General features: G+C 38.5%; 2 protein-coding genes across 3 annotated transcripts in view; one reads left to right on the top strand and one right to left on the bottom strand.

Moving 5' to 3' along the window:
* The window catches only part of TRAPPC3L (trafficking protein particle complex 3 like), a 59,837-nt gene that overhangs the window by 38,195 nt on the left and 5,347 nt on the right, over window positions 1-16,295 (top strand). The gene's annotated exons all lie outside the window — the stretch shown is intronic.
* On the bottom strand, window positions 6,814-16,147 carry LOC114033177 (calcium homeostasis modulator protein 5-like). Its single transcript, XM_027848629.1, has 2 exons — window positions 15,550-16,147; window positions 6,814-7,809 (listed from the first exon to the last, which is right to left on the bottom strand). The coding sequence occupies exons 1-2, from the start codon at window positions 16,087-16,089 to the stop codon at window positions 7,420-7,422; spliced, it is 930 nt and encodes a 309-aa protein (XP_027704430.1). The 5' UTR covers window positions 16,090-16,147; the 3' UTR covers window positions 6,814-7,419.

Below are 16,295 nucleotides of genomic sequence, written 5' to 3'. Positions count from 1 at the left end.
CTGAAGTCAGGAAGAGTTCAAATCTGGCCTCAGACCAAACACTTAACACTTACTAGCTGTGTGACCCTGGGCAAGTCACTTAACCCCAATTGCCTAAAAAAAAAAGTGTTTTGCTTCTGACTACCTCCTCCCCCAATCTACCCTCCCTTCTATCACCCCTCCCCCTTCTTTTATCCTATTTTCCTAAAGGGTAAGATTGATTTCTATACCCAATTGAGCGTGTATATTATTTACTCTTTGAGCCAGTTCTGAGTAAGATTCATTTACTCCCCCTCATCTCCCCCCTCTTCCCCATCACTGTAAAAGCTTTTTCTTACTTCTTTTATGTGAGATAATTTACTGCATTGTACCTCTCCCTTTCTCTTTCTCCCAGGACAAGGAATGTAAATTGATAGCTGAAACCTTGCAAGATATCTTAGGGTTTATGGGCTAGATTTATTTCTTTAGGACTACACCTTAAACCCAAATCACTCTGGCGTCTCATTGATTGGCCAACAATGGCTCTGAGTAAATCTAAATAGCACATGTTTCTGTTTTGTCCAGAAACTCTGTTGGTCTTCCCCTCCCAAAAATTCTTTTTTCTTTTCTTTCTTTCTTTCTTTCTTTCTTTCTTTCTTTCTTTCTTTCTTTCTTTTTTTTTTTTTTGATTAGGTAAAAGAGGCCATTCTTTGCCTCATTTCTTTTCTAGCCTTAATCACTGAATGGGCCTACCCTCAATCAAACTGAGACCTGGGAAAGACCTTAGCTTAAAAAGCCCAAGGTCTCCTACTGCATCCAGGGCCATCTCCAGTCATCTTGATCTATATCTTGCCACTGGATCCAAATGCTCTGGAAGAGAAAATGAGGCTGGTGACTTTGCACAGCCCTCCCTCACTCAAATCCAATTCACTTGCAAGTCATGGCACCTTCCTGATGTCATGGTCCTCTTTGAGAATGAAGGACAAACAACAACTACAACACAACCGACCCTATTTCAAAATAAGGGATAGAGAGAAAAGGAGAAACTTAAGTCGAAGTAGGCAATTTAACACCTGAGACAACTCTGGGACACCCAATGGAATCCTGTATCTTGACCTGTACAATTTCAATGAGAAGAGGCATCCCTCAAAGTTTCAACAGTACTCTAAAATCATTCTAAGTTAACATTGTGAGTCTAACTCCAGCATTCCTAAGAGCTGGAATGGTTATCTGATCCCTATTGCTTTTTTAAGCACTGCAGAAATTTAGTGAGCATTTAATCCAACACTTTCTTTTTACAGATAAAACTGGATCTCAGAGAAATTAAGTGATTTATTCTAGATCACAGGGCTGATAAGTGGTAGAGCAGGGCCTTGAACCCAATTATCTTACTCTTTTTTGTATATTACCTGGCAGATGTATTTTCTTCGGGACCATCTATCATTTTAGCACTTTTACAAGGTGATGCTCCTCAGCTCCTCATCAGAATTCCAGATACCTGGGCCCACTAAAGTAACCCCTGCCTTCTCAGGAGTCATAGCCACTAAAACATCAGAAAAGAAATTTCTCATCACCAAAGGCCTTAGTACTGTCAAATGGTTCAGCAGATATGGCTTTATCAATGGAAGTGACATTAAACAAGATACATTGCCATCTGCCTTACCACTGTACTCTAAGGACTAATAAGCCTTACTATCAGATTTCCAATAATCAATCAACAAATATTTATTAATTGTCTACTATAATGCCAGGCACTTTTCTAGTTGTTGCTGATATAGATACAAAGACTAAAACAAACCCTACTTGTAATGAGCTTGTACAGTTATCCTTTCCACATCATGGAGGTTAGGGGTGCAGCACCCCCATGACTTGAACAATCTCCATAAAAATTTTTGGCCCTTCCTTTGTACCAAAGAAGAAGTCTGAATTATCATGGTATTAAAAGATAAAATATGTTCGTATTATACAATACTATACATATATTTTATGTATTTTTGAATTTCTAAACTTTTTCTGTGTTGTCTACTGGCCATCACATGTGTTCTATAGCTTCCTCAAAACTTCCAAAAAATTCCTATTTAATTTCTTATGCTGACCCAAGATATATAGAAACTCATGATGGGAAAAGTCACAGTGTGGAAGGGATAACTGTATTCTAATTGATAAATAACAAATACATATAAAAATCTATACAACAGAAATTTAAAGTAAACAAATATATACCTACATGTATATATATATATACATATGTGTGTTTATGTGTATGTATATATATGTATTGCAAAGTAATTAGGAAGAAAAGGCAGTAGCATTTGGGAGATCAGGAAAGACTCCCTGCACAAAATGGTGCTCAAGATGCACTTTGTAGGAAAAGAGAGACTCTGTGAGGTACCAGTAAGGAGAGAGTACATTCCAGGCATAGGGGACAGTCAGGACAAAGACATGAAGATGGGAGATGGAGTCTTGTGAGTGAGGAACTGAGAGAAGGTCAGTTTGACTGGATCTCATAGTACATGAAGCAATGTCCAAAGAGGAAATATAATAGGTTAGGGCCAGTTAGTGAAGAATTTTTGTATATGTATTGCCTCCAGCTACTAGAACATCAACTCATAGGGAATAGAAACTAGCTCCCTTTTCCTCCTTATATCCTCAGTATTTAGAAGAGTGCTTTGCAAATAGTAAGCATTGAATAAATACTTTTTTCATCCATCCATTCATTTACTCGGTCTGTGAGCTGCTCTTTTGTCACAGGAATGTCTTGTTTTATTTTTGCAGAGCTGTTTTAATTTTGATGGAGAGGGTGAGAAACCTCTTCACAAAATAGAAACTATACATGGAGTTTGGAGACCTCAATAGCTCCTGAGGCATTTCATTAGCAGAACTATTTATGGGCGGAGTCCCACAGTGGGGTGAATGCCAGAGAATGAGTAAGTACGTTAGACAACTTTACCTCACTGCCTCTAATCCTGGAGGGGCTTGATTCAGTGTGGCCTGAAGGCCCAGAGTTATTTCAGAATGATTCTCAAAGACCTGGATTCTGGTCATGATTCCTGGAAAGGTCATTCAGATCTTGATTGATCCAAGAATTTAACTCTATTCTAGGACTTCTAAGGCAGCTCCAGGGTTTCCCTAAAGTTACAATCCCTCTGAGATAGTACAGAACTAACCTGTCTTTTTAGGGACCCTCTAAACTAGATCTTCACAGTATTTAGCTGAACTCTAGCATGATGGAGTGGCACAGTGAATAGAGCAGACGGCCTGGAGTCAGGAAGACTCATTTTCTGAGTTCAAATCAGGTGTCAGATACTACTAACTATGTGACCCTGGGCAAGGCACTTAACCTTGTTTGCCTCAGTTTCCACATCTGTAAAAAAGCTGGAGAAGGAAATGGCAAACCACTCCAGTATCTTTGTCAAGAAAACCCCAAATGGGGTCTCAAGGAGTTGGAAGAGTTGGATATGACTGAAAAACGACTAAACAACAACAACCCTGCTCTGTCACTTAGGACTTTCTGTGACTCTAGACCCTCTATTCTCTAATTTTTCACCTGTAAAATGGGATGGAGGGAGTTTGTTGTTGTTCAGTTGTGTTCCACTCTTCATGACCCCATCTGGGGTTCTTAGCAAAGATACTGGAGTGGTTTGCCATTTCCTTTTCCAGCTCATTTTACAGATGAGGAAACTGAGGCAAGTAGGGTTAAGTAATTTGCCCAGGGTCACATAATTGTAAGTGTCTGAGGCTAAATTTGGACTCAGGAAAATGAGTTTTCCTGACCCTAGGCCCAGTAATTTATCCACTGAGCCACTAAATAACTTCTAAAGATTTTTTTCTGGCTGCAACATTATATGTCTAAGGAAACATTGTCTCTTACTTCAGTATAATCAGGAAACAGAACATTACTATATCATTAATAGTTAAAGAAAGGTACAATCTACTGGTTTTGAACTCACAGGTCATTTAGTAAAGAAAGTATTTGGAAACTGCTCTTCAGTACATTATTTTTAGCTCAGCCTGAATCCCTTTCTATGGTGTTTTTTTTTCTTCAAACTTGATCAGATCCAGAAAACACTCTCCATTTGGTTTAGTTATTTTTGAACTATTCTCAGTCTTTAACTTTTGAAACATGAAAACATTGGGAACCTTTTATTTTTTTGCATAGTTTCCATCTATGTGCCTCTGGCTCCAGAAATCTGAAAAGAATTTGGAAAGTTACCATAAGACCATAATGCAAAACACAGATCAGTTTAGACAATAAGCTTCTGAAGCACTCAAAAGGCTTTGACTAGTTCAAATAGAAGTATAGAAGATATAGGAATGTATATACACACAAACACAAAAATTGCTTTTCATTGATATGGAGAGAGAAGAGATCAGAATTTAAAGTGCTTTGAAAAATCGTATCTATCAACTGGGTAGTGACTTAAAAAATTGTACAGGAATGTATGGAATATTATTCCACTGTAGGAATCATGACTATGAAGAATACAGAAAAGCATGGGGAGACTTGAAAACTGATGCAAAGTAAGCAGAAACAGAAATAATTATATACACAGATTGCAACAATTTAAATGGAAAGAAAATAACAACTAAATATGGTGAATTAATAAGGGCCAAGCTTGGCCCCAAAGGAGAAATATGAAAATGTATCTTCCCCCCACCTTTTTTTGCATGGGTATGTGGTGATTATGAATGTGGATCACTACATATAATGTTGGCTTTGGTTAATGTGTTTGATAGTTTTGTTGAATTCTTTTTTCTTCTCTTTTTCCTTCTTTATTATAAGGGTAGCTCTGGGGTAGCATCAGGGTATATATTGGGAAAGTAAGGTAATGGAAAGACAAAAGATATCAACAAAAACTTAAAGTCCTACATTAGAATGTTAACAAATATTGTCATTAATATCATAATTGATACTAAGTTTTCAAAGTTCTTTGTGAATGTTAAGATAAATTATCATTGTCAAAATGTTCTTCAGCTAGTATCATTTTCCTGCTGAGATGGAGGCCAAAGGAAATGAAACAACTTGAGTTCATCCATAAGCTTTCTAAATAGGTTAAGAATCCCAGAAAGAGATTGACAGGGTTGTTAGACCAGGCTGGGATAGGGGGGATCCAAGGGCCCTCATATACCAGAACACACTAGGAAGCAAAAGTGACTGGGTGACCTCAATGTGTGTTCCTGATCTAGGTGTTACAACTAATAGCATAGGCGTGATTGGCAGAGCACTATAATTGTGAATCACTATAAATTAAGACAACATGGCATCATGGAGTGGGAGTCAGAAGACACAGGTCCCAGTCCCAGTTCAATCACAATCAGCTATGTGGCCCTAGGCAAGTCATTCCATCTTTCTGAGTCTGGCTCCTTTCCCACATCCACTTCTTAGAGTGCCTAGCTTCCTTCAAAGATCTACTTCAGAGCTACCTCCAGTGGGGGCATTTTCAAATCCTCTTAGTCAGTAGCGTTCCTTTCCTCCTGAAATTACTTTGTAAGAAGAAGAAAGAAAGAAGAAGGAGGACGAGAAGGAGAGAGAAGGAGAAGAGAACAATACTAATCTAAGAGATCTATGGGCCAACAAAGTCTAAGTGTAAGAACTAGATGAAAAATTGCGGACAAGATGTCATCTGTGTGCTTAATGCTCTCCCAAGGAAAGATGCTGGCAACTCTTTGCTACCCTATGACTACTTGTTTGTTCCACAGACACTCAGTGAAATGTCAGGCCTTGGGATTCTCAGAATGTCCAGCTGGAGCCCCTTCTTCCCTTCATGTAATTTACATCAGAGAGTACACATTTCTTGATTATGTGGTGGTGTAGGGAAGTAAAGCACATTGGGTTTTTTTTTAACAGATATCCTTTGGCATTTATTTTATTAAAATATAACATTAGAAAGTGCCTCACACCAACATTTATGTGATGTAATGACTAGGGAATAACTTAAAAATTACTTTTCTTTTTTTCCCCTATGAAGAAGGCAGAAGGGAGAGGAAATGAAAGTGGTGATAATGATGATAATGATAGTTTTTTTTTTTGGAATAGATCTGAGATTCCCTAAGTGGATGGAATTCTTGGTAAGGATTCTCCCTCTACCAAAGTTGACTGATAGCTGTTCTGCTATTGCTCTGTCACAGGGTGTTAACCTGTGGCACTGAACCTCTTCTATGGTCACACAGCCAGAGTAATCCAGTTCTTTCTGACTTAAGACCAGCTCTCTATCTACTATACTTACACTACCTCTCAATAATAATAGTAATAATAACAACACTGCCACCAACAACTGATAACTACATAGTACTTTAAGGTTTGCAAATATCAGTCTTTTTTTTTAACCAGTGAGGTAGGTAATATAAGTTTTATTATTTTCATTTTATATATTAAATGATTTGTCCATGGTCAGAAAGCTACTATAACAGTGTCAAGTCAATCAATTAGCAATATTTTGTTGTTGTTATTTAGTCATTTCAGTGGTGTCTGACTCTTAATGACCCCATTTGGGCTTTTCTTTGCAAAGATACTATTTCCTTCTCCAGTTCATTTTACAGATGAGGAAACTGAGGCACATTGGGCTAAGTGACTTGCTCAGGGTCACACAGCTAATAAGTGTCTGAGGCCAGATTTGAACTCAGGTCTTCCTGACTCCAGGCCCAGTGCTCTATCCACTGTGCCATCTAGCTACTCCCTATACTACACTACCTCTCAATAATAACAGTAATAATAACAACATTGCCACCAACAACTGATTCCTACGTAATTCTTTATAGTTTGCAAATATACATTCTTATCTGAGCCTGTGTGGTAGGTAATACAAGTTTTATTATTTTCATTTTACATATAAGGAAAGTGAGGTACAAAGTGATTAAATGATTTGTCCATGGTCAGAAAGCTACTATAACAAATGCCAAGTCAATCAATTAGCACGTATTTATTTCATGCCAATTATTTATGTGCCAGACACTCTGCTAGGGTCTAGGAACATAAAACGACAAAAATAAAACAGTCCCTGCTTTCACAGAGGCTTGTATTCTATTAGTGAGAAATATACACATATAAGCAAATACAAAATATATACAAAGTAAACACGAGGTAATTTTGGGAGGATGGAAGGCACTAGCATTATGGCCTCCTGGAAAAGGCAGCACTTGAGCCAAGCTTTGAGATTCCAAGATGTGGCAGTGAGGAAGGGGTACCTTCCAGGGATGAAGGACAGCCTGTACAGAGGTGGGAGATGGGATGAAATGCATGCAGGACAACAAATAGGCCAGCTTGGTGCAAATTGGAGGAAGGAGTTCAACCCAGATCTTTCTAACTTCAAGCCCAGCTAATCTCTATGTCCCTCTAATAATTATGCCATACTGCCTCTGAAAAGCTTTTTTCAGTTAATGAAATGTGAAGATTCCTCCAAATGTAAAACATAGAACATTTGTAAAAATACAAAGATGGTGGAAATGATGCTTTTCTGAATGCTAGACAACAGCCCGGTTGTCCACAAAATCCAAAGTTGTCTCTATGTCTTCACTAATGATTCCCTGCCCATCTTCCACCACTCGGTGGAGGGTGCTATAGTGTTGCTGAGTTCTGTTGAAGGAGTACAGCTCTGAGGCAGCTTCCCAAGCTTCAAAGGTTGGCATGGGGAATGCATCTGGCTTTTTGTTCTCAAAAAAACATTTTAGGTTCCTCCCACTCAGCCTGGCTGCATACTCCCGGAAAGTTTTCTCAAACTGCTCCTTCTCCTGGTCTGCATAGGTCTTCCAGAACTTCATCTGAAGGTGGCTGATCTTAGATCGGCATCTGACATAGCAGGTGGTGAGCAGAGAGAAGAAGGCAGCCATGGAAACCACACACCACCCTAGGATCTTGGAAAGAAAATGGAGGAACAGTGGATTTTCAATTATTCAAATTAACATAATATAAAGCACATCAGAGATTTAGAACTAGAAAGAAACTTAAAGGTCATCTTGTCCAACTCCATCACTTGGGAGCCCATGCCTAAATCATGGAATTATAGCTTTAGAGCTAGAAACAACCTCAGAGGTCATCTAGTACAACTGATACATTCTACAGATGAGGAAACTGAAGCCCAGAGAAATTAAACGACTCATCACACAGGTATTGAGTAGCAAAGTCAAGAATTGAACCCAGGTCCTACTGACTCTTTACATTGTGTGATGAATAGGTAATCTGTGGCTAAATGAACTTCACACTTATAACCCAAGGCCTGAATACTCACCTGGATCTTGGGTAACTATGAGTTGACTCTACTAAAGAATTAGCCATAAATGAAGGAAACCAAGATGACATTTTTGCTGAGATCAAGGTGAGGCAACATTCACTCTATAGTCAGTGTTCTATACCATCCATCTCACTGATATGAACTCAAGTCACTGTACAGGTACAGGTGTTGTTGGAAAGAAGAATTTATACTACCATCATCAAGCATTCCAAATTTGCTAATAAAAATATACACTGTTACAATAATAGAAAATAGGAGAGGCTATGACCTCCCCAGTAACTTCCTAATTATCAGTTAAAATGTTCATTGCTTATCTCTGCATAAGGTCTTTCAGTCAATGTAATAGTGTTTTCTTTAAAGGAAAATATCATTTTCACACTGACAAAGGGCTTTGATTCAGGGATTATTCAAAGAAGGCTCTACTGAAGTTGATGCCTTTACCTCAGTTTTCACAGTGTATAAAATCTGTATACACTTTGTGCTTAATTTTCATAGGAAGTGTAGTACTAGGAATGAAGAGGCAGCTAGGTGGCACAGTAGATAGAGTGCTTGGCCTGGAGTCAGGAAGACTCATCTTCGTGAGTTCAAATCTGGCCTCAGACACTTAATAGCTGTGTGACCCTGGGCAAGTCACCTAACCCTGGTAGCCTCAGTTCTTCATTCGTAAAATGAGCCAGAGAAGGAAATGGCAAAGCACTCCAGGATCTATGCCAAAGAAACCCCAAATGGAGTCACAAAGAGTCAGACATGACTGAAATGACTCAACAAAAAGGAGAAATGAGATGGTGGCTATTTTCATATAGCCAATTTTTTTTCATATAGTCAATATTTTTAAGTCAATAGACATTGCATTTAAGTTGCCTGGAACTACATAGTTTGCAGCCCCCTCTCTGCCTCCCACTCACTCACCAAGCGTAAAGAGAACAATGGTTTTTCTTTTGATGAGGTTGGCATGTGGTAACTTGACCTTTTTCAGTAAATCCAATTACATTTTAGTTTCTTGATTATCTTCTAGTATGTACTCTATCAGATCTCTGCATAAGACATACACAATAGATAGAACTGCTATGAGAATGGTTCCTAATTATTTTCTTTTTCTTTTTTTATGTTCTTATGAAGCACTATTTTTTGGGGCAAAAATATTTGAAGGTCACATCTGGAACATTTGACTGTAAATTTTAATGTGTTAAAAACAAACCCTTCTATTTAATGTACATAGTTCCTCCCCATCCATCCCCTTCATAGTACAGCAGCAGAGTGGCCTTCTGAGGATGATGATTTTGAATACGAGTGATCAACTGTATTGTTTTTATCTTAAAACAAACTTTTGTTATTTGTCTTAATATTTCCATGTTCTAGCAAAGTGCTTCACACAAAGTAGGCCCTTAATAAATGCTTCTTGGTTGAACAAATGATTGAAAGGTAAATACATTTACAATCAGAGACTACAATAATGTAATTCCTTGTTTCTCATCAGAATTGCTATTTTATATTCTAGACCAGGGGTTCTTAATGTTTTTTTTTTTTTTTTTGCAACATAGACCCTTTGTCAGTCTGTTGAAGCCTCTGGATGCCTTCTCAGGATAATATTTTTAAATATATAAAATAAAATACATAGAATCACGAAGGAAACCAAAAGTTAGTGAAAAAAATATATAATCTTTTTCCCATCTAAGTTCACAAGACTCTGAAGTTTATGCATGGACCCCAGGTTAAAAACCCATGTTTAGACCGACTCACCACCCCCTCCTACCTTTATAGGCATATGTGATCCCTAGTAGGGTGTCCTAGGGAATAGGGGGCCAGCCTTGTAATCAAGACGACATGAGTCCGAGTCTTACTTCTGCTGTATACTAGCTGTATATTAGGGTGAGTGATATTTTTATCTTGCCAAATAACTTTCTAGGACTCTGAGTTACAGAGGAGTGAACAATCTGCATCAATGGAAGGCATTTCCAAATGGGAATTCTCCAAACCAATGAAATCACATTTGTGCAACTCTGCCTCACTTAGATCCAGTTCACACTCAAGTCACAACATCAACCTGGATGTCATTGCTCCTTTTGAAAATGAAGGACTAACAACAACGACTAAACCCTACCATTTCCACTGCCCCTCACAAATGAATCTTAAGGTGAGAACGCATCAGGTATTGATGAGTTTTCTTAGCAATAATTTTATTTCTCACATTACTTTCACTGAAGATATAACTTCAAAATGGATCTTTAAAATGTAATTATATGCTTCCTATTCTGTGAAGAAATAGGTAATAATTATAGATTCAAAATGCAGTATTCTAGGAGCTGAGAAATTAGGGCAATTAGGTGGCTCAATGGATAGAGTGCTGGGCCTGGAGTCAGGAAGACTCATCTCCTTGAGTTCAAATCTGATTTCAGATTTGTGACCCTGGCTGTGTGACCCTGGGCAAGTCACTTAACTCTGTTTGCCTGAGTTTCTTCATCTGTAAAATGAGCTGGAGAAGGAAATGGCAAACCATTTCAGTATCTTTGCCAAGAAAACCCCAAACGCAGTCACAAAGAGTCAGATTTAACTGAAAAACAACTGAATAACAAGAGAGGAGCTAAGAGAATCTGGGCAGAGGAAATCTTTTTTAAGCAGATGTTCTTCTGATATTGGTGATTTTGTAGCCAAGTTTCACAGGCATTATGCATGTCTTGCTAAGGGACTGAAACTTGCATAAGGTTACTTTGTGCTCCCACTAAAGTTCTCATCCTGGCGTGGAACGATATTGGGATCTTGACAGCTATTCCAGTGGAGCGCAAGTTGGAAAGGATTCAAGTAAAAAAGCTCAGATTTAGATAGTGCTTTATGTTCTGTTTTACCCCTATTATCTTATTATCTCATTTAAGCTTCACAACAACCCTGTGGGATAGGTTTTATTATTATCCCCATTTTACAGAGGAAGAGACTGAGGCTCAGAGTGGTTAAGTGACTTGCCCAGGCTCAGGCAGTTAGCAAGGCCCTGAGATAGAATTTGAACCCAGTCCTTTCTGACTTGAGTCCAACACTCTATCCACTAAATAATTCTGCCTCCTTAAATATAGTCCTAGCAACAGACTATATCTGTCTTACGAAAACTGTTCTAGAGTTCCCAGAGACTCATCACCAAAGAGTTGGTCATCAAATGATGAATTCTTCTGCCATAGTAACTTATGAAGACCTTTTACTGTGGCAAAAGGAGATAACAACCTGTCTATGTCAGCAGGAGTACACACTGTAATGAAACCATAGAGCCTTGAAGTACTAAATACTTTGGGTTAAGTACTCCGTTTACATAAGTTATTACTAGAGAGAAATGAGATGAACTCGAATATCTATGGCAACGGGAGATATACGTTTACAGATTCTTTGAGGAAAACTGATCTATTTGTATGCATTATAACTTTGACTTTAGCTGTCCAGAAAGTTTAGCCTTCTACCAACTCATTTATTCTTTGGATTTATTATTATTTTTTTTAATGCTTATCTCAGGAGCTCATTTCACATCTGCATTACCAACAGACCTCTTTCTAACATCTCTAACCTTAATTCTAACCCTAATTCTGTATCTATCAAATCCCTTACTTTAATCCATTTTCTATCAGACCCCTAACCCCCTATCCAGGGATTAGAGAGAGTTGATTATTGAATTTTTACTGTGAACATTTACACTTTAGAAATAGATAAATACTACAACTCAGGGCTTGATGTATTGTTTTGTTGATTGTCTAGACTTAGGAACATGATGGAGAAAATGTTAATAATACTGATTAAACTTAAAAGTACATCCTTCAGGGGCAGCTAGGTGGTACAGTGGATAGAGCACCAGCCCTGAAGTCAGGAGTACCTGAGTTCAAATCCTGCCTCAGACCAAACATTTGACACTTACTAGCTGTGTGACCCTGGGCAAGTCACTTAACCCTAATTGCCTTAAAAAAAAAGTACATCCTTCCTACATTTATTTTTTGGTCAGATGTTTGTTAAACATTTACCAGCACATTCTTGACCTGATCTACATCTAGCCATTTTAGACCTTTATTGGACCTCACATGGGTTTCTAGCCCATACCTATTGAATATCCACCAGATGGCTTCTGATCCCTAAATTTAACCTGACATTTTAGTTTAGAGGCCATTCATGTTTCTGAATTTGAGCAGAGCCCAAAGGGACCTTTGGAAGATCTGTACACTGATTTGCCAAATGAACCAACTTCCTCCTGTAAACCATAATATAACCAGATAAACACCATGCCATACCTCCAACATTAGTTTCAATATTCTAACCATCACCACCTAATCAGCATTGCTAGCAAGTAAGTGATGGGAGAACTTGAGTTTTAATTCTCTACTCCCCTTGGTGGAGGAACTGACAAGCAGACTTATTAGAAATATGAAGAACCAGGGAAATAAAGGAGAGTTTAAAAAAATACACAAATGGGATAATTCATCTTTCACTTATGGAGATGTATCTAGAATTGCCTTATAGCTATTTCAAAACAAAAGCAAAACCAAAAAAAAGCCAACAAAAAATCTCAAACTCCACAATCACCCATCAACAAATAATTAGAAGCGTTTTCCACTTGATTGACAATTCAGTGTTGTTGTATGGTCATGAGTCATGGGAGAACTGAAAACAAGGGAGAGGGGAATAGCTCTCTTCAGATATTTGAAAGGCTGTGTCATTGCAGAAGAGATGAGATTTGAGGCAGAGTACTACAGTGGGAAGAACACACTGACTTAGGAGTTAGAAGACCTGAGTTGCAAACCCTCTTTTGACATGAGACCTTAGGCAAGTCATTTACCTCCCAGTTATTTCAGTCTCTTCATCTATGAAATAAAGGGGTTGGACAGAGTACTCAGCTTTGCATCTGCTGCTTTGCCTGGTTTCAGCACTATAGAATGAGATCTCCCTCCCAGGGTAAACTCATCACTTCTAATCTCATCATCATGCTGTTAGCCTAACTGAAATTACCTTTCTCAGTATCCTCTCCACTCTGGATGACTGAGTATCAAACTCCCTCCAATGCCTTCCTTTATGAAGGGCAGATACTGGACTCTTAGATCACTCTACTTTGCATCTGCTGCTCTGCATGGTTTCAACTCCAGGGAGCAAGATGGCCTGCCTTCTTTTGTGTGTTTTCTCCCTCCATAAGCTCCTTGAGATCAGGGACTATCTTTCTTTTAGTTAATTGCATACCCAGAGCTTAACACAGTGCCTGGCACACAGTAGGCACTTAATGAATGTTGATTGGATTGGATTCTAGTTTTGTATCTATTTTTTTTTAAAGGAGGCAATCAGGTGGTCAGGGTCACACAGCCAGTAAGTATCTGAGGCCAGATTTGAACTCAGGTACTCCTGACTTGGTTGGCGCTCTATCCACTGTGACACCTAGCTGCCCATTGTATCTGTGATTCTATGAATTTGTTCCATTTGCTCCCAGAGGGCAAACTTCAGAGAAATAGGTGGAAGTTTTCAAAGGAAAAAATTTCACTTTGACATCTGGATCAACTTCCTAACTATTTGAGCTGTCCCAAAATAGAATGTGCTGCCTCTGAAGGTGGTGGGGACCACCTCATGGGAGAATTTTTAAGCAGAAAATGGATGACCACTTGTTGGGTACATTACAGTAGAGATTTTTTTTTTCACTATAGGTTAGACTAGATAGTTACTAAGGTTCCTTCCAACTCTTAAATTCTATAATCACAATGTAATAGAAAGCAGGTTGCAACATTAAAAAAAAAGAATTATGAAGAAACAGAGGAAAAAGTATCATCAAAGAAATGAGATAAGAAGATGACCTGGTCATGTGGTAAGAGGAAAGGGTAACAGACAGGCATGGATTATGTTTTACACTATTGGAAGGAATATCTACATTAATGAAATCACAGATCCATTTGAGTATTTGGTTATACTGGAAGGATGAAACTAGGAGCAGGTCACAAGTAAATAAATAAATAAGGTAACAAGCACTTATTAAGCATCTATTATATACTAGACACTTTGTAATTACATAAGCTTTTGGCTATGACTTACATCTCCAATTCACAAGCACCTTCAAATAAAAACATTGATTTAGTGGTAAGGGGCTCTCTTATATATTGGATATACTACTGGTGGTAGTTTCTGAAAAGTACTGCAGGGTTATGGCTTGAGGTTTGTTAATTTAAGAAAAGATCACACATTGTCAAACTTTTATAAGGATGTGTTTTTTGAAGCCAACTTTCTAGAATGATGACGAATGGGGCAAACCTGAGACATGCAAAGTTACCAAACTCCACTGTATTTACTGTAAAAGCCAACAACACTCCTGACATACCGTTTTTCTTCCCCATTGGGAATTTTGGCACAGGAATACACAGTTGGCTTCCTGTTTGCCGTCCACAAACAGGAAGTCAAGCTGCACTAGTCTGAGATCTGCTTCAGGCTGTGCACATCTGCTTGTTGTTCATACACTTTCAACTATCTCCTTTAGCTTTCTCTATGTGAAGGGAGAAGCCAAAAATCATTGTTAACATACTCTCATTTTCTAGACCATCCTGAAATATTCCAAATTTCTTGTTTCCCAATGCCGCTACCCTGGCATAAAACATAGACGTGTAGTCAGTCTACCTGCTCCCTAGAGACTATGATTTCCTTTTATTGGAGGCTATTTAAATAGCCCTTGTTTCCTGCATTTCAAACAATTTGGGGATATCAGCTCATTCAAGGCACACTGAATAATGGTTCTATGGTTTTCTATGTTCTTGAAATTCATGATTTAGAAGTAAAGAGCATTCAGAGTAAGAGATCTGTCCCAGCTTTGGAAAGTTGGTCTTTCATTTGGCTCAACTCCATGGCAATAACTGAACAGACTCCAGATAAGCTTTTTCGGGGAAGCTAGCTTTTTAAAAAAGAAATGTATCGTTGAAAGCCAGGGGTTTCCAGTTACAAGCTCTGCCATTAACACTAATTCCTGCCATGTTTCACAGTTATTTATTATTAACACAATAAGCCCAGAGAGGTTGCTATAAAGTATTTGGGTATATAAGTTTTAATAGCTTAAAACTGTACTGAGACTTTGGGAACACCCTGTACGAGACAAATAGGATATCTTCTTTTCAGAAATGGCAAAGACATAATCCAAACAACAAGCTGTAATTGCCACTGGGCCATCTGGTCCTCTAAAAAGCTTTATGAGAATTTGTCTTTTTGCTGCATCTGATTGACATTTCTACATAATTCCATGACCCAAATGCTCAAATGAGACCATAAGAAAGACTAAGCATCAGCTGCAAGGAGAAAAGACAGAATGAATCAATCCATTGAACCAAGGTACTGAGAAGAGAACTAAGTTTTGTTTTTGTTTTTGTTTTTTAAACCTTACCTGAGACTGTGCTTGCAGAGTTAGCTTCAGTTCCTGGGTGTCTGCAGAGGACATGCCTGTTTTGCCACAAGCTACTTTGTGCAGCTCTTGCCAGCACTCAGAGGACTTGTCCTTGCAAATTATCTTCAAGAGATGTGGATTCTTAGTGCCACTCATGGCACATTCATAAAAGGTCCCATTGAGCAAAGCCACAGAAAGCCACATCATAGGGGCCACCAGGGCATTTAAAGTGATCTGACCAAAGACATAAAAGAAATGGCAGCTGTTCCCCTTGGGGAAGATTTTTCTAGGGTTCACACAGCAGCCTGTGAAGAGTCTCCACATTCTGCTATTCAAAAAGTACCCAATGATCAGTAACACCCAGGCTGGGGCAAGGAGAAAGACCAATCCATAGGCAAAGTTTTCATTGCTACATGGACATCTGAAAGCAACAACTGAGAAGAGCCGTTCACCTCCTACTGTTAGCAAAGCCATAAAGCTGTAACCAATGACATTTTTCTGATTAGTGAGGAATTTTAAAATGTTCTGAATCCCATCCATTTTTGAAATTCACAGAAGGGGGGGAGGAGGCGTTGTTCGTCTGCTGAGCAGAAATCTAGTGTCCGAATTTGCAGTAGGGAGGAGCTTGTCTTCAGAAATCATAGACTTGTTTCTTTCTCAGATTTGGTACAGCCACAGATAAGGAAACAATGTCATTCATCAAGAATGAATATTTCTGAGTGAGTGTGTTCAGATATTGCCTCCTG

The sequence above is a fragment of the Vombatus ursinus genome, unplaced genomic scaffold (genome assembly GCF_900497805.2).
Source record: "Vombatus ursinus unplaced genomic scaffold, bare-nosed wombat genome assembly UNPS02006779.1, whole genome shotgun sequence".
Taxonomy (NCBI): Eukaryota; Metazoa; Chordata; class Mammalia; order Diprotodontia; family Vombatidae; genus Vombatus; species Vombatus ursinus.
The sequence above is the reverse complement of the archived record's forward strand: the minus strand, read 5'-3'. Positions and strand labels throughout refer to the sequence as shown.

Bases quoted from the DNA above. Each gene is read 5' to 3' on its own strand.
- LOC114033177 (XM_027848629.1), bottom strand. From the start codon at position 16,089: ATGGATGGGATTCAGAACATTTTAAAATTCCTCACTAATCAGAAAAAT. The intron at 7,810-15,549 runs GTAAGGTTTAAA...TTTCTTTCCAAG, and splicing joins CTCTGCAAGCACAGTCTCAG to ATCCTAGGGTGGTGTGTGGT.